The sequence below is a fragment of the Aythya fuligula genome, chromosome 2 (genome assembly GCF_009819795.1).
Source record: "Aythya fuligula isolate bAytFul2 chromosome 2, bAytFul2.pri, whole genome shotgun sequence".
NCBI lineage: Eukaryota > Metazoa > Chordata > Aves > Anseriformes > Anatidae > Aythya > Aythya fuligula.
In genome coordinates, this window is record NC_045560.1 from 137,005,622 (window position 1) to 137,031,273 (window position 25,652).

The 25,652-nt window shown below is 36.8% G+C and overlaps 1 protein-coding gene across 1 annotated transcript in view; it reads right to left on the reverse strand.

Annotated features, from left to right (window-relative positions):
• STK3 (serine/threonine kinase 3) overlaps positions 1-25,652 on the reverse strand; it is a 135,315-nt gene that overhangs the window by 27,373 nt on the left and 82,290 nt on the right. Inside the window, exon 10 of the mRNA XM_032180826.1 lies at positions 21,652-21,827. Within this exon, the coding sequence (XP_032036717.1) occupies positions 21,652-21,827 (176 nt within the window). The remainder of the gene's footprint in view (positions 1-21,651; positions 21,828-25,652) is intronic.

Consider the following 25,652-nt stretch of genomic DNA (forward strand, 5'->3'; position numbering starts at 1 on the left):
ATAATTCAGTAACACGGAGGAAAAGAAAATGTTGGAATCATTATTTAGTCGCTAATCTACTTTAGGATGACTTCTGCTTGCACTCATACTTGAATTACCAGGTCCACACATCTCAAGTATAAGTTCAGAAACCACTGGAAGAATAAAACATCATTCCAGTTACTTTAACAGATATTATCAGTGGATTCGTGTGGTTTTGTAATTCAATGCTTTCTTCCATTTAGGTGTTCATTTAAACATAAAGTGAAACTCAAGTTTATCTGAATTTCAAAATTTTGAAAGGCCAAGAAAAACACATAACAGTCTACAGAAGTCACCCTTACTTTATACCCTTTTCAAGAATACCTTATACTTACAATATTTTAGACCTATCTGCTTTTGATTCCAAGGAGAAAAATGACTTGTAGAATTCTTCCCCAAAAACTTAAGGGACTCAGAATTATCCAGATTATTTATGACAAACACAAAAAACTAAGATCAGAAGTGGCGATGCTCAAGAAGCGGTGCATTTAGGTACAACATACCTTCAGAGAAATTCTGCCTGCCCAAAGAACTAAGAGCAAAAGCAAATTTTCCTCAAATACAAGGTGTCTTCAAGGTAATCCTGTCTACCCACAAGTTAGTGGCAGATGCAAACTACTATTGAGACCATCCAGATTTTCTCACGTAATTGCTTTAATTTTTCTTGTTTATAGCACCTGTCAAACTACTAGATACTCTGCAGAAAACATGTAGGAGATAGACTCCTGAGACTAAAGAACTGGTAGTATAAGCACAAATTGGAAACTACAGCTTAAGTAACACAAGTCAGTCAATAGCATACTAAATCTGAGGTAAAAGCTGGTATTTGCAAAGAAAAGGAGTGAGAGGGTCAAAGGGGGTCAGTACAAATTCTCAGAGGGGCAAACACAGTGACTGACAAATATGTTGCAGAGATAAGAAAGCTTTTGCTAACTACAAATTACCGGTGACAAAATCTAACTAAATCAAAATTAAGTTTATACATTTTCCCACTTCATACAAAAACCTCCTGTGTAACCTGTGATATGTCACACGTATGATTAATTCATCACAAATTCTTTGATTTAGCCTTTCAGTAACTGTTATCACAGTATTGTAACTCATCATTTATAGCAACTGGAAAGGTGGAAGGAGAAAACAGAACAAGGTAAGCGTTTGTATAAAAGAAACTGGATGCAATTCAAAAAATTAGAAAAAGCATCTAAAACAAGGGTAGCAGATACTATCATCAGTCTTATAACATATAAAATAATTTTTGACTCAGATCAGTGATTGCATTCACTAGTTTAGCTTTTTATAAATTAGCATTTTAAATTCTGAATTATAAGATACAAACCATTTAAAAAATACAGGGCAACACAAATTTCAGAAAGTAAAAGAGTTGGGGTCTGCAAATACTCTAAATGGTACCTGTCCACACCAACAATTTTAACAGAAACTGAATAAAATTCTCAGTGACAGCTATCATTAAGTGCCTTGCTATGGTGTGGTTATCAGATGATGGGGGTTTTATGTCTATTACAACAGAAACAAGGCAGCAGCTCAAAAAAAAACACAACACTTTCCTCCCAATTAAAAAAGCTACTTTCTGCTTTATATTTTATTACTTTTAATATTTTCCATACTATATTGATATCCAAAGAATTACAGCTTGAACTGGAATAGCAGTAAGTGCTGAAATAAAACAATTTGAATGTCTTCTATAGTCATATTAACATACAAAAGTGTAACTCAATAGACTGCACTAGCTGTTTACCTCCACAACTCTGCTTCTCTAATATGGTTATAATTAGATTGTATTGTCATGGACAATAACCACAGTTCAAGCTTTCTTCTGATTTTGGTTGCTCCTAAAGCTTTTCCCTTCATCTTTGTCCCAGAATGCCTTCCGCCTGAAAAAAATCCCAGTTCTTCTAAATGCCCAGATAGGAAATCAAAAACATAAACCTGGCAGTGAAAAAGAACAAGCATTAAACATTTTCCAGTCTTAGCAGAAGACTTGTAGCCTGATGGCAGTTTCATTATTTTAGTTTTTTTTGGAAATGTGTGAAGTTAACAATCCCAAAACTCAAATGAGTAGTTGTTAGGTAAGAAACTACACATTTAGACATAGGATCCTTCAAGGAGAAAATTAAATAAGCATAGTCCACCCTGACATTATCTCATCTTTAAGTTATTTACCCTTTTCCCTCTCATAAACATATCTAACTGCATCCTTGCTTATATACTAAATCATCCTCTAGTTGTGTCCCCCTCTAAATGCTCCCCATATTAAGTTCCCTTTTTAAAACCTGTTTTGTTTCCTTTTCCTGTTTCTTTCCAATTTCTACTATTTTTCTTGCTCAGTAAGAGTTTTTTGATTGTTTTTGTTTGTTTGTTTACTTTTTTTTTTTTTTTGTGGTGATTGTTTTACATTTTTAAGATGTTTTTATCAATTTTGTTACGTTTTGGTATCCCGTAATTCCACTTGTCTAATTGAACTAGTGGGTTTTGAACCATACTCCCTTGAAGCATGCTCCCTATTTAATTCCCAAATGGCTTTTTGCTTCTTTGTAAATACGACAATACAGCACCAGCTTAAAAAATGTTACTGAGGTTATTGAGTAGTAACTAGAAAGCCTTTGAAATGTATTGCCCTTATGCATGATCCCAGTATTCATCTGCAAAGGAACTCAAGGCTCTGCTGAGGAGCTTGCACACACGAGGTACCAACCGGTGCATGCGCATCCTCACATCTTCATATCTACAATCCCACACAAATTTTAACAGTATTTGAAAAGTATTTTGTAGTACTAGAAGAATCAGAATAGCGAAGAAGTGAACGTGTAGCCACAAGGTCATAGAGATGATCCGCAAGGGGATGTAAAGATAACACTAAAGTCTCAATAAAATAAAAATGGTTCATTAAATCAGCCAGAAAACTCCTTTTAAGCTATTGAGAAATTTTACTGAAGAATGTCATGAAAAGATTTCTAAGAGGTAAGAGCATTCTAAAGAGTGCCTAAAGACCAGCTGCTACTTTTGGTTTCCAAAACTGATCTGGAGTCAGTGAGGGAGACCTCATCCTCAAAACACAGTAGAAGAAAACAAAGCTGGACAGGCCTACTGAAACATATCGCAGGTCCTACAGAAATGGCTTGAACATCATCCTAAAGATTACTCCCTCACAGGTCTCCAGTCTCCATTGCCCAATATTAATAGGGATGTCAAGAAACAAGTCAATATATGAGTCTGACACTAGATGGATTAATTCCAAATATCTTCTTTTTTGTAGAGCACCAAGATCTGACGCTTCCTTGTGTGTTTATACAAACTATCATCCTGGTGTGCTCTTGGGATTCTTGAGGTACAGAAGCTTAGATTGCTCCTAATACTCTACTGCCACAGGGGCTGTATCTGTACAAAGCACGTGTCTGCCTGATGAAGTTCACCAGCTCTAAGACTTCAAATGTTGTTCCCTAGTACAGCTACTTGCAATCAGCTAGATGTTGCAAAACACCACCAGCTCTGAGCCAGCTCTGACTTGATCACAATTCTGAGGACAGCTAGTCACTCCAGAGACAAGCCAAGAAATTCATTCAGGCCACCCTGAAGTCCTTATACAGAAGACAAGACCTTCTTAGAAGTTTCAGAGAAAGCTGCTGACTTTAATGAGGAGGAATTTGGAAGCAGTACTTCTGTACACATGATACGGGGCAATCTGAGGACAGTTCTGTAAAAAGAAGTTACAGAGGCTGATTTTACTAGAAATTACTAGACTGATTCTCTGTGTCTGGCAAGTGTGAGCAGTTACGTAGAAACCCACTGAAGTGATCTTAACTGTAGGACAGATGGTATTTGTGCTTCAGATCACTGAGGGGGAACCAGACCTGGCGCTCCTTCCAACCAAGCAAGCATCTGCAGTGATGCTAGTTACTGAGCTGTGGCCGCACGACAGAAGTACTGTGTCACAAAAAGATAAAGAAGAGCTGTTACGGGCCACAAAACTGCTCCCATATGCTTATGTCAGAGATGGAGATGAACTTCTAGCCAAGGAAGACGGCTGAAATGAATGTTAGTGGGTGGGATGGGTTAACTTTGGCTAACCCAGCTGCTCTCTCACTCCCCCTCCTCAGCAGCGCAGGGGGAGAAAAAGGGGGAGAAAGCTTGTGGCTCACGGTAAAGTCTGGGAGATCACTTACTGATTACCATCACAGGCTAAACATACTTGATGTGGGGAAATTTAATTTATTGCCAATTAAAATAGGATTGGGTAGTGAGAAACAAAAAGACAAGCATTAAAGCAACCCTTTCTTTCCCCCTTCCTCAAGCTCAGCTTCACTCCACTTTCTCCACAGGCGTCCACCTGCCACCACCACACCCAGGGCAGAGCTGGGGAGATGCAGGGCCAGCCGTTACGGTCCACGTGTAACAGTTCCTTGCTGCCAGTCTTTCCTCCTCACATTCTTCCTCTGCTCCAGCACAGGCTCTCCACAGACAGCATTTTTTTCACAAGTATCTATCTGCTCCAGTGTGGGTCCTCCACACGCTGCAGCAGCGCGGCCTTCTGCTCTGCCACGGGGCGCTTCCTCCTCTGCCCCCTTTGGCTTTGGTCTTCCCTCTGTTGTCTCTCACTCTTTCTGTTTCCACCTCCTTGGCCCAACTGGTGGTTTTTCCCTTTCTTAAACGTGCTCTCTCAGAGGTACCACCAACCTGGCTGATGGGCTCAGCTCCATCCTGCAGCAGGGCTGTTGTGGTGCCACAGGGCAGCACCTCACCTCTTCCCCCTGCTACCGAAACCTCGCCGCAGACACCCTGCACCGGGAAGCAAAGAGCTCTGCTGTATTTCACAAGGTGGAAATTTGCTCAAAATGGAATAAGGATGAAATTTAGTATCGTGACATCAAACCTTTTTTATGGAGAAAGTTCAGTAAACAAGAACTGAAGCAAACCTGATCCAGAAGTCCAAACAAATACAACGTCTTTCAGAGTGATATATCTGAAGCAATTCTTGATACTTCTCACAACTGGAGACTTAACTTCTTTATAAATAGAAATTTCTCGAGTATGTTTTCTCCTCATCAAACTAAAACCAAGAATAACTATTGCGTTCAGAACAAATGGCTTAAGCAATTGTTGGCCAAAAACATTGGAACAAAAGAACTTAAATGAAATCCAAGTAAGGAACAAAATAATAGAATGACTCTGAAAAGGACCAGAAAAAAAAAATAGAAAAAAGAAAAATACGTTCAAACACAGAAAAGGAAGACCAAATGAAACATACTTCAAAGAGCAATTAAAAAAAATTGGAATAGCTTAGAAATGAGAGCCCAGTGTCATACAGCCCAATCCCCTCTCCGGGGGTGTGCCAAAGGACCATGGAAACCTCCAGAGTAAGTGTTCAAAATTCCCACCACCACCTGTGAACATGCCTATGGGTGCATTATTAGGAGGGGAGACTAAGGAAAGAATGCGGGCCAGCCTCTCCCGAGAACCTTCAGAAGTCAAATCACAAAGTCCATCATGTGGCAACACCCTGATTAAAGCAGATGACTTCTTTGATAGGATTCTTTGTTATGCCTGTTCAGGATGGTTGCAAACGTGTGGGTTTTCTTTTTCCTAATTATAAAAAAATGTCTCTAAGTCAGTAACCAAAACAGATAGTTCAGTATAATCTTCAACATACAGTTAGCATCAGTTCTAACACCCTCACCATTACTTTTTGATACAAAAAGAATATTTACAGAAAATTATCGTTCTTATCAGTATCATTTCATACCTGAATTTGTACACTTCTCTTAAACTACTTATTGCAATGTTAGTATGTTATACAAAGCTACAGAAGAAAGTGATCTGTAGCTCTTTTGCAGGTCTAGGAGTTCTTTCATAATTGAGCGTTTGTTCAAACTAAAACCACATAAAAACATTGACTTTTACAAAAGCAGTTGGCATTAGTTTAGGGATCAAACAACATGGGCACTTTGCAATATCACAGCCACACCTAATCAGAACCAAAACATTTCAAGCAATGTGGTTTAACGGGCAACCAGCAAAGCTTGCATATGTATACAGCTCTGACTCATGACTTTGGGTAAACTCCCTTTTATGGCATTTCTGTATGAAGCAACAAAAATGCAGTGGGGAAAAAAAGCCCTTCAAGACAAAAGGCAAGTACTAAATATAAAAAGAATGAAATCTGACATTTTTAATCAGTCTCAAGTACTTCCATGGCAGGCATTTCACTCCACTCAACCTAAGTTACTGGAAAACTTCATGCCTCAAAAACATTCCTCCAAGGCATGTTTTCCAAACCTCCGTAGGGCCAGACCCTTTACACACCACCGTTTATTCGGAGTCGTGTCAAAGGCAATAGTGTACTTTTAGGTACGACGTGAAATTTTTGTAAAATGTGTGATCCCTCTCCAAAAGATAAGAGGTGTGTACCGATACACATACACAACACAGGAATACATGCCCGTTGGCTTACATACACAGGTGAACATCTGCATGACTGAAACAACTTTATTAAACAAAGTTAATTATATATTAAATAAAACTACTTCAAGTCACGTATGTACTGCTAGATGACTACATAGTGTATTATCGGTGGAACTGAAGATGGTGAATACTTCAAAGTTCCTGAAGTATTTTGAATATCTGTTATGTTCACGATCCTTTCTAGTGTTTTTGAGAATCATTCTCTGCATTAGACATAGCTCAGATTAAATGCTTTGTGAGAATTATCTGACTAGACACAAAATTCAAATAGGTAGGAGCATCATTCTTTCTGGAATGTGTGCAACACTCACAGATGCAAAATCTTTGAAGGCCAACAAATAACTCACAATAAATGGAATATGGTGACAACTAGAAATGCTTACACAGACGCCCACAAGAGGAAAAGGTATGTCTATTTGCATACCTTCACACACTCCAGTACACTGAGATAACTGGAAGCAATATGACCAGCTAGTGCCGTATCATGACCAAACCAGTACACTTGGCCTCTGAGCAGCACAATGTCAGTCAGGATATAGCTGGTCTGCACTCACCTGTAACACATTAGATACACATTCCAAGAAGCAAGAAGAATAACACAGAGAGGAGCAACAAGCTATAAGCAGCAGAGGGTCTAAACTAGTTCATTCAGGTTTTTGGATAGTTTTCTCCATTGTTTTAACTGAGATATCTCTATTTGTGTCAAAGAGCTTTCATACTTCAATTCATAGTTAGTCTCAGCTTGTAGTCTTTATAGCAGGCTTAGGTCACCAGTGGCCTAAGTTTGTATTGGATTTTTTCTGCATATACATGTATGTATGTATATATGCATGTTATTTAAATATGCATCAAAGAAAACTCAAGTTTATCACTGATCTCATCATTTTCCATTTCAGCATAAGAGGTCTTTTTGGCATGCACAGCAGTGATGACTCATGTACCACACACCTTAACACGTTGCACAGCTCTGGGCCTACCAACTTTGAACTTGCTGTTCAAACGAAGTGACTGGATTTGCATTACTATTGCCCTACCACACACAAAACCTTTCTCCCTGATTATTAAGAAAATTTTGAATCACTTGGTACATCCTACTAAGACATAAAGGAGTGATCCTGAATAGATGTAGCATTGCTTCAGTGAAGCAAAAAATTCTCTTAAGTCTCTGCTTAAAGAAAAACCTTACCAGACTCAGCCTGCATGGATGACAACTTCATCTAAAATTGTGGAAATAAAAATTTAATTTATAAAGCTGCTGAAAGGTAAGTAGTAGATTTTCAAATATATATGGTGAAAGGAAAAAGTGTAGTTTTTCTTTTCTTTTACGAAGGCAAACATTATGAAAAATGTTGTACAAGTCACAATCAGTGTAGTGTGAGAGTGTTCATATACTGAACTGGATTGCCCAGAAGTTGTGGAGTCTCTACCCTCAGACAATTTCAGAATTCAGATATAAATAAAACAACTATGTATCTTCCTTTCCAATTAGCCCTCAACACCTTTTGATAAGTTTTATGGTCAGAAGAGAACATTAAGAAGTCTAGACATGCCAACAAAACTCTTAACTTCAGTATTAAATATGAAATTATGAATGATTTGAGATAATACATAACACATCAGAAAGTTATCTAATCTAAGTATTTGCAATGCTTCCTCTGTTTCCTTTAGCAAACATTATGTACTGGGTAAACTGAAAATGCCTGGGGTTTATGAATGAACAACTGCTTCATTGTGCAAAATTCTATTCAGCTTCTTCTGGGATATAAACTATTTATAATTGACAATTTTCTTCTAGCACGTTTCACAAGAACTTACTGATAGCAGGTTAAAAAAATGTATAAGCATTCTGAGGCTAGTTCCATTTCTCATGGAAGCAGAAATAACTGACACCTGCACTCTCAAGTCTTACCTAATCAGCTCCTATCTCATCTCACAACACGCATTTTAATACACTCAAGTGGCAACTGTTACATATGCACTATTGCACTGAAGGCTGGGTTGGGCTGACTCTGCCACAATGACTAAGGCTCAAAGCTGCTCGTTCAGAGAAAAACCTCTGTGGGACCAGCTCAGATTAATCCAATCCCATGAGCAGGGATTGGAAAAACTAAGCATGATCTTCCTTATTTCCTTCTCTTCCCTGTCCCTTCCACCCAGGCTCACAGTACTTTATTCCTCTTTTTGATTTCCTCCCTCTACCAGTCAATATACTCAGCATCTGAAGACACTGATCTGGATCAGTGTCTAAACACAGTTGTTTGTTTTTTAACACTTTCTTCATTTAATGACATTACTTCAGTTGACAATCATTCACAATTGTGACATTGTTTGTCTGTGCTGTTTGCTTTTTGCTAACTGGGAAAAACAGCACTCTACTATTTATGCTTATAAGCTGCTTGCTAGAGGTGGATGCAGGTTTTCAATCCATGGCTCTACACGGGCAAGCCTGAAATTTGAAAGATTTGAAAAAAAGCAGCTAGTATTCTTTCTTTTCCTAGCTCCCCGTCAGTAAAACAGAGGCTCTAGGATTACTGCAGTTAAGATGTTTTGTTGGACTCCCAACCACTCCTGGTTATCCAAATTGTAGTTACGACTAGGTCTCTTCTTAAAATTTGTGCTTGGCAAGAATGCCTTTTCCTTTCAGACATGGATCATGCTACAGTTGCTTTTCTCACTCCATAATAAAAAAAAAAAAAAGCCATAAATTGAAAATTGGATTACACTTCTACTGAACAAACATTTCTGTTAGCATACTGTCTTGTTGTCCACTTACTCAGTGACTGTTTTCACAATACGCTCAGTACCCTCCAGATGTCAGGTGAAGTTCACTGCACTGATTTTCAATTTAAAGCTGTAAAATAGTTTTTTGAATTGGCCATCTGCAAAATCTTCTCTCCCCCATATGTTACAATGGCAACTGCCAGCAGCAGAGGCATTTCAGATAGCAATTCACTGATTAAAACTGTCAGGCTATTTTTCAATGAAGGCATCTCAGCTCTGGAATTAATTTCTCCCTAACCCATGGTCAAACACAGCTTACATTTGCTGACTTCCATAACACGGGACATGGAATTGCAGAACAATGATCCTGGTGTTTGGTGACAGGGACAGCTTGAGGACCACAGGATATGGTAACTACTGTTCTTTGGTGGTGAGCTATTTCGGGAAGCAGGCGGTAAGAGGGAGATGAACAAAGGAAGAATGAGTTGAAATCAAGCTAGATTAGCAAACTGCTCCATTAGGATTTAGGTAACATTTTCTCCTGTATCTGTGCTAGGTCTGGGGTAGCAGTAGTATGTGTAAAAGCTGTGGGCAGGGACCACACCTCGGTGTTGGAAGCGAAACACCCCCTCCACACGCCCATGACTGCCAACCTCAAACGCGGCAGCGCTCGTCCTCTGCGAGCTGCTGTTGCCGTGGCAACAGCTCTTTAAAACATGGAAAACAGGTCAGGTAGTTTCAAACTATGCTGTTCCCAGTGTGTTTTCCCCTGGAGTTTCGAATTAGCCCACCTCGGAGGTGATCAGTGGGCGGCTGCTGTAGTGTCACCAGCCATGAGGAGAAGGCCGCGGAGGCGCTCAGTAACGCCAGGCCTGGCACACCCACCACTCCTTCCCCACATCCTTCACAATTCCTCTTCAGAAGCAACCCCTCTTTCCGTTTCCTTTTCCCTGCAAACTTATTTTTTGTTGTTTTGTTTGTTTGCTTTGCTGTTCCTTAACAAAAGGGTGCTGTACGATTTGAATCCTGTAAACCACCAAGTGAAAGGAGCAATATTTGGCCGTACCCTCATTCCTTCAAAGGGCTCTGGACCGCAGTACCACTCAAACCTGCTGTGCTTTGACGTAGGGAAAACCAATCACAGCAAACCAGGCCTGCTTGAAACCCATAAAAAGGAAAGTTAACTGGCTCAAGAGACAACACATAAAACAGTAGAGCAAAAGGATGAGCAAAAGTAGAGCACAAGATTACACAGGGAGAGATATCTCAAGCTGTGAGGTGACGAACACATTCCTACCACTTTCTCCTCTGTTTCTCTCAAGTAACACTGCTGGTGGAGTGCGCACAGGTGTTCACATCTCAGTGAATAATTAATTACAGACAAAATCCCAAAGGACCAGCATTAACTTCATTTTTTAAATTTAATGCCTTTAATTGAATTTGCCTGAATATAAGGCTTACTTACATCAGACTCTATCTTGACTCAGAGTAGTATTCTGTGAGTTAAAGGAAACTCTTCAGGAAGATAGAAATAGCCACAAAAATTCTATAGTTTGCAAAAGCAAACTAAAAAGCCCATTCCATCTTATACACGCACATCACAAGCACCACGGAGCTACCACTGGTCTATGACCAGGCATGGTATCTGGATACTAATTCTTATCTTTAGTTCTTATCTGTCTTGTAGAGATGCATGTTCACACGTATGGATGACAATCATGAAGCACAATAAATTTGAACTAAAAATAAACAGCCTTTCTGTGAAAGTAATGACAACCAACACTGCAGCTATGTGGACATTGTCCTATGCTCCGTTCTTAACATTAAGCTTTGCACTTTATATACACCAAACTTATAGTACTTTGAGTAAAAAAGAAAGGAAAAAAAAGCTCTTCAGAATGAGTCCAAACCTACTCTAAGAAGAGAGTCCTAAGTACACAGACTTTTGACATCATTTCACTTTGTCCCTCAGAATTTTAATGGGAATAAGTTCAACATAAATCCAATCCTGTTCACAGAGTACACATAAATTTTCTTTCCTTTATTAGTGCTTATTTTGGTTGTTACCTTTCATAAATTTTCCTTTTTCATACTGCAGAAAAAGAATGTTTGCTTTAGAAACACACGAACCGCCTTCAGAAAATTAAGTACCTCCCCCCCTACAGGTTCCAGTGGGACTGATGCCTAAGGAACTCCCATTAAGATAGCCTCCGCTTCCATTCATACACTTGTTAAAGTAATTCCTTATGCCAAAAAGCACAATCTTCAACGAGGATACAACAAAAGAAATGAGAAAGTAATTTTGGGACTAACAGAAAGTTTTGGATCCAAGAGAACTTTCTGGGGTGATGGGGAAGTCTGGTCTGAAAGCATCTTCAAAGAACATTTTTTTTCCATTCTTTCTTGAAAGAAGAACATCCAAATATAAAAAAACATCTAAATATATTGGCCTGTAGTGACACCATGAGGGAAAAAAAAATCAAACATGTTTATAAAAAGTTCAAACTAATTCACATCTATAAGCACTACAACATGCTGATGATAACATCATGCACTCAAGGCTTCAGTTTGCAAAATTCTTGCTTCACAGTTACCAGAGCCGTAGCCCATGACCCTGGTCTGCTCTAATGTAAATAAAATGAGTTAAATTCTTCAAAATAGTTAAAACTAACTTCTTTTAGTTCTCACTATGGCACACTGAAAGCTGTCAGGAAACATTGTTAGAGTTCTCAGCATCAAAAAGCTTTTTGAAACAGCTATAAACCATGTTACTCTAACTTCAGAGCTTCCCTAGAGCACTATTTTGTCCTCATGCTATTTTGGACTATTTTGTCCTCTTACTTACATTAAGAAACTAAGTTTTCTTACTAACATTCTTATGTCTGTATAAGTCCTACTCTCAACACAAATATAAGCATCAGTAATACAAAGATCTTGAAGTAGATGCTACTTAAGTGCTAGTTCTTCAGGTATTTACTTCCTAGGAACCAGGCACACGTACTCTAAACTAAGTAACACTAAGAGAAACCTTACAAGCTGTGTAATTTCCAACCGTAGATCCAAATGCAGTTTCACATTTAGGCAAACAAATTAAAGTGATTTCTCTCAAACACTCTGGACATCTAAGTTAACATGGCTGTCAATAGGAACTTTGTCACTGACTTTAGCAAGTATGAGATTAACCCTTCAAGAGAGGGTTTGTCAATAGCTACAGCTTCCCATACTGGGCGTGCCTGGTTTTATTTTTGAATTGTTACTCATACAACACTAGAAAATAAGTACAAGAACTTTCCAATTTCATTCTGTATTTTTTTACCCTCTACTTGGGTGACTTTATATCATGTTTTTCACCTTACTAGGGACCGGTGTTGTCCACGAAGTACACTTTTTATCCAGATACAATTGACAACAATGAATAGGAAAAAAAAAGATCAACTGTCCAAACAATCACCTTCTGGCTTTACACATCTCTATAAAAACCCTCACTTTCTTTTTTCTTTAACCAAAATTAAATTGACTAACACATAGCAATGGTACAACTCAAAACAAACAAAAGTAAATATGGGCTATGAGGTATCTCTAGGCAGAGTTCAAGGGTAAAAGAATGACATTTAGATGACTTTAATTTATACATTTCACACATGAATAAAATACAAGCAAATCAGAATTTTTATAGGAATCATTTTATGGAATATAAGAACAGTCTCGCAGAAAGATTTTGTTTTCAAGCTTCATAGGAATTACCTTTTTTCTCCTCTGAATTATGCAAATCATAAGAAAAGAATTAAAACTTACATGTAAAACAAAATATTCTGGGCAATCCCTGTTTTTGGCACGTGTGTGCGAAGTCCAGTCTAATCAGATATCTATTGACGTTAATTCCAAATAACAAAGAACTCCAAGTATTAAGAGTCCTCTATTTGGATGTCTTAATGCAAAAAGTCTTCCTTCAAATTCCACGTTACTTGCAAACAAAAACCACATAGAATTTTTTCAGTTCTTCATAAAGCTCAATAGTATTAAATATCAGACATTTAATTTCTAGTATTTTGTTTATGAAATATTGTTATCATCTATGCTTAATATGTAGTCTACACATGGTACTTATTGGCTGCCTATCAAAACACAAGGCACAGAAATCTAATACAAGCTTCTTGATTATTGAGAGTTGGCCACAGATACTGAACTAATCCAACATTTTACTCTTAAATTGCTAGGATGCTATCTGACAAGTTCTCATGCTCCTATTTGAGTCCAGTAAAATAAACAAACAAACAAAACAAAAATGCTTAACTGAAGAAAAGAAAAAAAATACCCCATGCTCTTTACCAAACCACATAATGAGGAAACCCTCTTCAAAACTAAGGAGGTACAAAAAATTAACTTAAAACAGTCTTGCAAAATTCCAGTCGCCCACTCTCCTGAGGCAAGTTTTATTTTTACCCCTTTTCATTATCATTAATCATCATACCAAAGAGTAGGAGAACAGATTTTGTTTCTTGGTGGTAAGTGTGCATGATGCTTTTATAGAGATGGTTTTAAGGAACTCAGCTGAATCCCACAAAGCGACACGTGCATCCCTCGGTGTCAGCACTCGCTCTGGGGATCAGACATTACCCACAACGGTGCAGTACGCTGTGCTCTCATTAATAGTCATTTATGCAACATGGAAAGTATTTGGATTAAATACCACCACCACCACCCCTTTTCTTTTTTTTTGTGAGAGAGAAAACAGAACTACAGAGATCAGAAACCGAATTGTTTCGATGTACAAAAAAGCATTTTCTAAAACTTATCCAACCATAACTGTTTTTCCCCAGGTATTGCAAAGCTCTTTCTAGGCTGTGCCCATTACCAGGCCATCCCAAGGGTCTCGGAGAGGCACAAGCAGTTGGTTATTATGGAAACAAGCGCTCCTTTAACCAGCACTGCTGCCCCAGCTCATCGGATTCACTCATTCCTTTCATTTGTTCTCTTCAAACCATGCATAAAGTACAGGCATACTGTATAACTAAATATATATACTATAACTACACTTCAGACTCTATTTGAGCTAATGAGGGGGAGAAAAAAAGGAAGTTAGACCTTTTTAGGTTTTTAAATTTAGACTCTGGAGTAAAGCAGTTTCATTCTTAACTCTAAATGAAGAATTTGAAAATTGGTTGAAAAATAAATTTTGTAGTGTGTTGTCAACTAGAAGCTATTTTATAATTAAAAAAAAATACATTGCACACTGAACCTATTTGACATGATAAAAAGATGAAGATAGCAGGAATGCTTTAAGCTTTCAGGTTAAGTTTTAAGTTTTAAACCCTGTTCAGTTTTACTCGCTGAATCTTGGCTGAAATTTTCCAGAGGCAGACTCATGTTTGGAAACACTAGTTGACTGCTAATTGCAAAAATTGTCAAGGTTACCCAAGGTCTAGATCCTCCAAAATACTGAGACTCCTAATAAACAGATTAGGTATGCGACTATTTTTGAAAGCTTGAGCTTGTAGTGACCTATGTGTTCTCAATTTTTTTTATGATTATAAAGTTCAGCCACCAGCAGTAGCTTAAATCCTCATAGGATTTAAGACTGCTGGAGACATTTACAGGAGAAGGTCATCTGCAACAGTCGTCTGCTCCAAGCATGATTAACTCCACCAAAACTATTCCTGACATGTTTATCTGACCAGGTCTTTAACAGGCAATAGCGACAACTCCTGCAACCCTCTGAGGCAACCTACTGTAGCAGTTTGTTATTCCATCAGACGTTCTTCTCGCTGCTTAGCTTCAAAATACACTGCTGCAATTTAAGCCTTCGAGTTCCTGTCTCATCCTCAGAAGATGTGTGAATGAGAAGTAAAAATACATAATCCTGTTATTCACATGGAAGAATGCCAACAAGCTTTTTGTTCCAGAGAGGTGTCTTCTGTTCACTTTTAGGATACAAAATTCACATTCACCTCCTAAAACTGCAGAAGTACAGTGCCAGCACTTTGGCATGAATGATTTAGTGATCAAAGTAGCAACTTTAAAATAATGCTAGAAGTTAAGACAAACAGAAAGGATGGGTTCTGTTTACAGCCTAAATAATTCATTCATGTGTAAGACCAAATTATTAGGCTTGATTTTCCATTATTTACATCTAGAATAATTAGGAGCATTTTCAAAGAGAAAAGATCGTGTATTCAATATCACTCAGAGAAACACTTTGCTCATGTAGTATTCTCCTCCACTTCCTTCTAATAATAATTCCCTGTCTGTTGTTAGAATATATAAACAGGATTTAACTAAATCAGTCGGTATTTGACTTGCAGAATTAAAAAACAAAAATTAAAAGTTTAATAGGTCGGTCTGTTCTCTTTGCCTAAGGGGGGAAAAAAAACAATACATTTTTAGTTTATATGTCAGGCCAGCACAACCTCCCCCACTGCCCGCCCGCACAGCCGAATAAACCACGGCCGCGGCTTGCAAGCTGTCCACACTGAACTCCTAGCACCAACAGCACTCCCACTCAATTACCCCCACACCTTTTATTATTTCAAATCACCACTCAACACACGAGAAGCAGAAAATCTCCACTGCTGAAGTTCACACTGTCCTCACACAATGATCTCGATAAAGCGCTTTATATTCATTATACTCATTTCACAGTCTCATCTTTGAGGTGTCTCTGACCAGAAGTGAATGGAATTCTGCACACAGACTAATTGCTGACACCAATTCATAATTATTTTGTTAACAATATGACACTGTAAGTAGTCTTCTACTTATCTCATCTGCATACACACCACATGAACCCAGAAACCTAAGTTTCTTATTTCCTCAGTTAAGAAAACACGACACAGATATCTCTATTTTCTGATGTTCTTCCTGTCAGCATCTGGAAATGCTTCATGATATACAACTAAGTAAAAATAAAGCAGAATGAATCTATGTTAATACTTCATTTAAATTTTTCATATGACTTCGAGAAGGTTCTGAAATGGTTGAAATTAAATGAATTACATTCACTCACACTAATTAGAAAGAAGACTGTATCAACAAACTCATCTGCTGCTTAAATAAAATCAGACTAAATACAGCCAAGATTTTGGATAAAGGAGCATTTCCAATGAAGATCAGGCTAGGCTAGATCTGCCTGGCTTCATTAATAAAGTTTTCATTATATTTTGTACAGCTTTCAAGTATTTTACAGTATTGAATTTTTAGTGAATAATTTGTCACATTGTACATTTGTAAATGATAACTAAAATACTCAGTATTTGCAATATTATTATTTCACAATGATTATACTCTGAAGAATTTCATCTGGTTAAGACTCAGGGAAATATTCTGCCTAGGGTAACAGATGGCTTTTCAAATTTTTGTTGCCGTTCCAGAATCTTTAAGTCACCCAAAATGCATCTACTTAAACATGATACTGTAGTTACTGGAAAACATGATCTACATGTTCACTGTTTAATATTTAACAATCTGGATACCATTCCTGTTTGGAAATAATTCTACTAACGACAGAAATCATTACCCTAGCATTGCTATAGTAAATAGATTTGCCTTTTAACATTTTATCATCAACATTTTAAAAATAAAAAGTAAGTATTTTTCTCAATCCAAATGAAATTATACATTGAATTGGTGCAAATTAAGTTTTGCACCTCATTCTAAGTAGTGTCCACACACAGGTTACCATCAATTAGATATCACTTCATTGTAATGCGTGTAAATCCTTTGCTAACATTCTGTCCCACACTAACACACATCAGGAGGTTTTACACAGCAATTTCATATCTTCATGACAGGTTAGATGTTATGATACAGTAAAAATGTAAAAAGCATGTCAATTTACAAAACATAAATATAGAAGATTATTCTTGCAAGCTAAATTTTAACTGTTTTTCCCCAAATGATGGAAGTTGCAAACATTTTTTTGCTTATTAAAAGTTCACTGTATTTTTTGGTGAAAACTTTCATATAAGGCACATTAAAAAAATGACAATAGCTATATACAAAACACCACAACATCTTGAACTGAGAAAAGCAAAAGGATAAATCTGAGCAAGCTGCTTCCAAGACACCTTAGTTATACTGCTCATTTAATACACCCTTCTCTCCAGCATCAACATATCTGATGGAAAACTACCATCATAATAGCAATAGGGTTATTCAAATGCCCAACACCTATAATAAAAACATCTGTTCCTAAAAGGACTGGTCGCTTAGGCAGTCAGAACAAGCACCACATCATTCAGTCTAGGTTGGTATGCTGTTCCAAACAACTGTCTTGTGAGCTGTGAGGCAAAACGACTAGAAGTAGGCCCGTTAAATAATTAAGCCTCATTATGAAAAGCTGCTTATATCACACATCATTAACATTTCCGTGAATATCATTAGTACTTCTTCAGAGACATTATGCCACTTCTCCTCACAAGGAGTAGTATATTGTTGACATCAAGGTTTGCTGTGAATAAAACATCACTTAACCCCAAATAAAACTGAACAGATTAGGGTTTAAAATACTGCTTTATTTTTGTCATTTGCTGCATGCCTCAAAAATAAGGGAGCATGTAAATAAAATGAATGCCTATAGTCAGAAGTAATCACTGAAAACTAAAACCCAGTGATGTTTGAGCATGAAGTATATATTCAAATTTTAATAAAGCCTGATGTTTCAACAAGCACTAGTCTCTTTTTGTAAGATTTATAGCTTGATTTATACCTTGAGCACTCCCCTTTTCTAAATGCTGAAGTGATACGTACAAGTATTTCAACAGAAATGCATGGACCTGAGATTCGCTGTCATCAAAGAGCCATATTTTGAGGTTTTCAGAATTTACCCTGAGACACCAAATGTAGACCATACAATAACTGAATGCCATGATTCAAAAATCCAACCCTACAACCCTATACAAATTCCTGGTCACAGAAAAGACAACACTGAAGAATGCTTTTTTTTTTTTTTTCTTTTTTCTTTTTTAAAGCAAGAAGAAATGTAGTAAACAACACCAACACCAAACCCCACCTGTTGTTCATGGAAAACAACATCCATGTCCCGAAGCATACACGACGAGGTGTATTTGGAAGAACCTAATATTCCAGGTGACCGTACAGTTTCAGAATTAAGCATAGTAAGAAGTTATTTTATAATGTACCTGATTCAGTACTTGAAACAAAACTTGAAGGTCTGCAGTGGCAACTTTTTCTTATCAATTCACGGAAAATGACTTCAGTAACTAGCACGGACTGATCAAGAAACCGAGGGCCATCAGGACCAACAGTCAACAGGAGAGAGAGGGATCTCGAACTTCCATATGGCGTATCAGTTAAAAAATAGCAAGAGCAGCTTTTGATTTTCAAAGCAGATGGACTTGAAACAGTGAAAAACAAAGTGTAAATACGTACTTTCAGAAGAAAAAAATGCTGCTAGCTTTATTTTTTTTTAAAGCTCAGATTGGTGACCAGAGCATCTTATTTTCTTGGAAAAGTCTCCTGTTTTCATTGGCAAGTAGTTCTTAAAACATTTACGTCAGAACAGAAAACCACGCACACAAAAACTTTCAAACCAGACTCAGTGCTAAATTCATTTTGCATCATTTTATACATTCATTTATCTACTTTACAAGAAGAATTTCCTGTATCATTTATTTACATTATCTAAAAACATTAGCAAGTGCGTAAGGCTAACTGCCATTTCTGCATTGTATGTCTGTTTTAGCAAAATTAAATAACCGTTTATTGTTTTAATAAAACAGTAGAATATACTAGTAATTCTAATAGGATAAAGTATCACTGAGACCTAGAGCAAACCTACTGTTTGCCCAGAAGAATTGTCTCCCAGTTCTGCAGGTTTATACACAGAAAGAAGCAAACTGATTATTTGCAAGGAATGATAAGGATCATTTCTTCACCCTGTTACCTTCTCCCAACTACGAGTCTCTCTGTATTATTTTTCTTCTCCATTTTATGCTGTAAGAGACCTATCCACTAATAAGCTTCAAAGTCTTTCTATGTGATACACTCAAATACCTCTTCTCAGCATGGCACTGTCTCACTCCAGGCTCTCAAGTAAAGTGTTTGCTGGCTGCCAGCTCTGGCACGTGATGTGTGGCTTACAAGGGTATATGGTTAAGAAAGCTTTCAGTGGATAACAGTACATTCAGCAAACAAGTTTGGTTACCTCCAACTTACAGACAACCCCCTTCTATACAGAAAGATAGAGTACAATGAGAGTATACTACCAGTAAGTTAGATTTTATTCATTTATACCTTCATTCCATTGTGTTAATCCCTTTAAATAAAATGATGACTGTCAGCATTTAATGTCAGGATCCCTTTCTAGATCCCATTAAAGCCAGCTCCAACCAAAATAGAACAGAATGATTTAGTACAAAAAGTTTTCATTATTTATCCCTTTCAAGAATTGTTTAAAGACTTCATGTCAGCAACTTAAAACATTCATGATGATCTTATAAGAAGTAGACAATATATTATGCATGCTGCCCACTGACTTGGCCTTTCAGAAACTCTCTCGCAGGCCACTTACCAATATTGCCACTCACTGTCTAGAAGATAAAGGGAAGTCCTTCTAAAATGTATAAATAAATAATAATTGCCTATGGTTCAAACCAGCAGGCTGTTAAAACCAGTATCCTGCGTCACATCAGCTGCTACCAGATGCTTCTGAGAAATGTATTCCTTTAGTGGGCTACTCTGAACAGTGCATCCATTATTGATAAGTTTTTCCTAAACTCTTTCTTAGGCTGGTTTACCCATCAAAATATTTGGCTTTTGTTGTGCTTAAAACCAAATCTCCCCCAAAACTAAGTAACGTACATTGCCCACGTGAATAGCTATTCATTTTTAAAAATCCTAATTGTTCTTTGATCAGAATCATTTGTAGCAACAAATCTTACAGCATTGCCTGCCTTTTTAGGAACTCGAGGACAAACTGTAGATCGTGTAGCTTCTAAAGCCTTGCACATGCCAGTCACACTAACACGATCAGCAAGGTTCGCCTACCACACAACAGCATTGTTGCTTCTGAAGATCAGACCTCCCCCAGCTTTGGTTCTAGGACAAACTCTTACTTCAGGAGGAAAACTCACATGTACAAGCAGTATCAACAAGCTCCACAGGATTATTCATGTGCAAAGTATTCATGAATAAGCACTTACAGAATCGGGATCTTTAGCATTTACAAAAAAAGAAACATTTTTGCTTGCATTTCTTAGCAAGTGATGGAAAAGATAGAATGAATTTTCAATCATTTTAAGGGCAATTTTATTGCTACTATAATAAACCCACTTAACGAACAGCCAGTTATTTTCCAATGAATAATGCAAGTAATTATTTTGTTAGTCAATTATCAGGATGACTATTACATCTAATGGTCAAAAAAAAAGGCCTAAAAAAAATACCCAAACTAAAATCCAGCTTAATCAAAACTCTGTCAGCAACAGCTTGTACTGTGCTGTTAAACTGGCTTTACTCCAGCAGCTTAAAATTTAAGAGTCAGCTTTATGTAGAAATGCAGTAAGTGAAAACTGGAAAAAAAAAATCCCACACCTACAGCTGTCACCTAAAATTAAACACAATGTTTTTCTCCAAATCCCAAGTGTACTTTCAAAAAGGTGCCATGTGATCATATTTAGCTACTGCACTGCAGTGAGGAACATGTTTAAGCTACAGCAGATAAACTAAATTCTTTCATTCAATAATGTTAAAAAAATGGCAAGAGTAAAAACCAGGTGTAATTATCTGCAAGTTTCTTAACAAGAGATACTTATGCCACTTTGAGAGCATCCTAAAATTAATATACACATATTAAAGCTTAGAAATTTTTTTTTTATGCCCCTGCTATAACTTGCAATGTAGGCAAAAAGAAACAAACTACACATATTCTGGAGGGGAAAAAAACATTCTAAACAGATAGACTGGTGTTAGATATAATAATTCTACATAGAGAGATACATGCTCTTGGAATAATATCACTGTTTTGCACAAGCCAGGTTGTTAAGTGATCTTAACCATCTCCAAGGATATTGATTAGATGTCTCCATCCCGTTTAAAACGTTTATCATCTCACTGGGATACTCACTAAACATGACAATATTACACACCTGCAGCAATTTTTCTTTAATGGACCTGGGTCAAATGTGAAAGTTCTTGGAACATAAGTTATAAAGAACCAAAAATACTTTTTCAAAAAACCTGTAGTTAGAAAGAAGTATATTTATAATGTCACATGGCACCCCTTATTAAAAAGGTCCTGCATAAAGCAAATGAACTTATTTCACAGCCAGTATGAGACATTAAGATTAGGTAATTGGGTACTATTCTTGAAAGATTACTTATTTTGCTTGTAATTAACACAATTTTAGAATGGAATTAACTATTTTGGCAAATATAAAACAAACAGCACATGTGAACGTATAAAAATGTACTTACAAAATCAAAGTCTCCATCTTGAGGGACTTTCCAGTTATCAGGGAAAACATTTTTGGATATGTGATAAGGTTCGTGCATGTTCTGATTACAATTTTCAGGGCTTTTATTCTTGGAATCTTGTTTATCAAAGTAGTCCATGAAAGAAGGTCTTTGAACTTGCGGTGAAGTAGCATTTCCTTAGTTGAAAGAAAAAAAAAAAAAAAAAGAAAAGAAAAAAATTAAAGATGTAAGATTTACTGCACTGTAAAATAAGCTCAATTTTTTAATTTTCTACAAGTTTGCAGAAACTAATACAGTCATCTGTACGTGGTGCATGCCTCCATTTGTCCCCTGAGGATCTTTTGCATAAAAGCTCATAGCCGAAGAATGATAATTTTGTAGCAAGACACAATGTGGAGAAATGTTCAACACATTTCAGAGTTGCACACGAATAATATTAGAAGTTACTTCATGCGATATCTATTTGTTGTTATAGAAACTGAATAACACAAGGTGCTAAGCATCCCTTTGGGTGCTGAATGCCCTTAACTTTAAGGCCTGGTCCTCATACACATGGAGGAAAGCAACAAAGTTCCAGTAGTTTCACGCAAGGTATGACTTAAAAAGTTATTTAGAACTTGAGGGGAAAAAAAAACACTAAACATGCAAGGCATGTCTAAATGCTACTCCATCAAATTCACTGCCAGTTCAGGATTCTCAGCGTATTATGGGATCACACTCTACAGATGGCTACAAAGCGCCCATCTCCATGGAGTGGAAATCCTGGGGGATTTTTGTCATCATTTATGCAGCTGCAAGAGCTTTACGAATCAGATCAAGATCAGTGCAAACTCCCATTCTAATATCCTTTTCATGGAACTAAATTTTAAGAAAATATCTACAACCCTGAATGACTGAAATTTGCTTTTATTTCACAATGAGTTATTTACTAAACAGAACAATAAATAAAATGTTTTAATAGTTCTCCATAGCTGTCTCCTCAGAGCCTATATTCTGCATAGCATTATGCTTCATGAAACACACATTCGCTTACAGTGTAACACATCCCACAGAGAAATGAAATACATTTCTCCAAGTAAAATATGAAACAGGATGGGAAATATAAATAACCAGCTGAAAAAAAATTGCAGGTAGGACTGCAATTATAAATATTTACAAAAATTTTCAATTATAAATATAATAAAAGAATTAGGATTTCTTTTATAGAAACCACTTATTTTAAAAAGTGAAAAGACACTGGAAATATCTTTTTGAGCCTGTTTCATGATCACTAGACCTTGCTATCTCCACATCTGGCCTTATGTTTGCTTTTATTAATTCATTAGTTGTTTTATTATTATTATTATTATTCCTTTCACCTCTTATTTCACCATCTATTCCTATGATGACCCTATTCTCTGTCCTGAGCTTTTTTTTATTTGTTCTATTTTTTCTGCCTGATTAATACATATCTTTTTTTTTTTTTTTAATTAAACCTTATTTCTGCACTACCCTCTTTTATAGCATGTTGATTTATTTATTCTTTTCCTTCTTCTTTTTTCTATATCATTCTGTATGAGTACAATTTCTCCTGGGTTTTTGAATGTGTTTTTCTGCCTTTATCATTAATCTAAGTTTTACTGTACAGGAGTCCCTTTACTTCTCTTCTGCTTCAGGACGATTCCCCCATTCATTCTGCCATGTTTTCATACAGACTTTCTTCGCTCATTTTTTTAAACAGTTTTTCCTTCCATTGTAGTCATATTATTTTCTAATCCCAGATCTTAATTATCTCACTGGTCTATCATTTATTTAATGACAACTGTTGACCATACAGAAATATTCAGGGAACTAAACTCCAGGTTGAATGTAGCAGACCACACAGCAGATATCCCAGGCATTTCTTGATCACTTGAGTATGGAGCAGCAGAAGGGATGAAAAGGAAGCAGCAGCGATGCCACACAACACAGAAATAAGCACTGAAGAGTGAAAATAGAAGAACTTACACTTCAACAAAGCATAAGTTCAGAAAACTTATCCAAGAGAAGGTAGTAGTATGCAGGGGAAGAGGAGGGTAAAAACAGAACACAATGCATTGTTTTAATAATAAAATAATCTTTTTCATTATTATTATTTTTTATTTCTTGCTGATGACTGCACAAAACCCATAAAACTATTCATATGAAAGAGATAGGACACCACGCTGATGACCTTTCACATCCAATTTTTTTCTCCTGCTCAGACTGCTGCACTCAAGTTTCATCCTTGAGACATACATATAAACAGGATTAGCAATGTCTCTATAAGAAACGGTGAACTACCACCGTATTGCCCATTACAGGACAGTCTCCCTCCTCTCATGTAACAGAAAATACTAAATATTTCCAAGCATTACGTTTTAGAGCTAGTTATAACTATATTCCCTACCTATGCAACAGAAGAATGCCTACATATGTAAAACAACAACAACAATAACAACAACAAAAAAACCTCCAATTTCCTTGTTATCAAATGCATACTAAGGAAAGTGGGTCAGCAGGATTAGAAAATTAAATTTCCCTGAAATGAACAAAGCATATTTAATTTACACTTTCAGGACTTGTTTTACTTGACAAAAAAGAATTTAGGACTTGCTTCTGATTCTACTTTAGTACTCAATTAGTTAACCTACTTAATGGAACAAAAGCTGCTTTCATCCACTGCAAATACAAAAACTCCCATGCAAAACCCGAAATATTACTCCTGAAAAATGAGGTGTTTCAAAGTTTGTTTTTTTTTTCCAGTGGGAGGAAAAAAATAGAAATTTATTTTAAGATTAAGGTTTTATTTTATTGTTACAAGTAATTCAAAGCAAGGAGTGATTCCTTTTGATGTGCAGCTAACCCAACCTGAACATGTTTAGTTAGCATTTCATGGAAAATAGGACAGGTTGGCAGCTACTTGTTTAAAGACCCACCAAAGGCTCTTTTGTGTTGACTTTACAGAAGACTCAGATTCCTTATGCCACAGTAAAGCAACATAGGCTGTATACTGTGAAACTGCTTGCAAGTCATGGAATGCAGCGACTACCACGGACGCTGGAAAAATGTCTTCTACCTCTGTGATACCACTGATAGGAACACAATGAATTTGGCTGTCCCCAAAGACAGTATAACAAGATTTCCCCCAAAACATATGTTGGATAAAACAAATGTGGCAATGACTTATGTAACACAACACCAGCTCTGTTACCTTTTTTTCATAAAATACCGTAATTAAAAGAACTGTAACAGGGAAAATTAATTCTAAATAGACATTTCAAAATAAGAAAGAATACACGTTCCATTCTAACGTATATTTTGATCAAATTCAATTTACGTTATCTATAAATGATGATCTTCAAGGCCCCTTCCAATCCAAACCATTCTGTGATTCTATGATAAAGAAAAATGCCTTCGTAGTGATGCATTTCCAACAGTAAAATATTAGTGTTAAATTGATTTAAAATCCTTTTAGAAGTCGTTCAATAAACTTCTATTATTCCTTTCTATGAGGAAAATCTGTGCAAAGAAGAGATTTGTACAGAATGTATAGGTAGAGCCTGAACTATTAAAAAACACAAAGTATTAAAGTACATGCTTATATTATCTATAAAATGTAGTTAAGAGGTTTTAGGGCAACAATAAAAAAATAAATCGGGTTGGAAGGAACGACAATATTATCACTATACCTCTGCACAACTGGACATTGAAGAGTTCCTCTGGTCAGCCTGTTCAAACACTGAGCTACCCTCATGAGGAAATAATTTATCTTGATATCAAGCTAGAACCTCTTTTGTTTCAATTTATAATTTTCTGACTTGTCCTGCCATGCACCAGCAAACAGCCCAGCTTCACAACCTTCTCACAGATACTGAAAGGCTGCTTTTAGGTCCCCTGAAGCCGACGTTCTCCAGCCCCAGCTATTTAGGTAATCCTACCCTGAACTCCTTCAACTGGTATTTTTCCAGTTTCAGGGAGTCAAAACTGGACACTACTCTAGA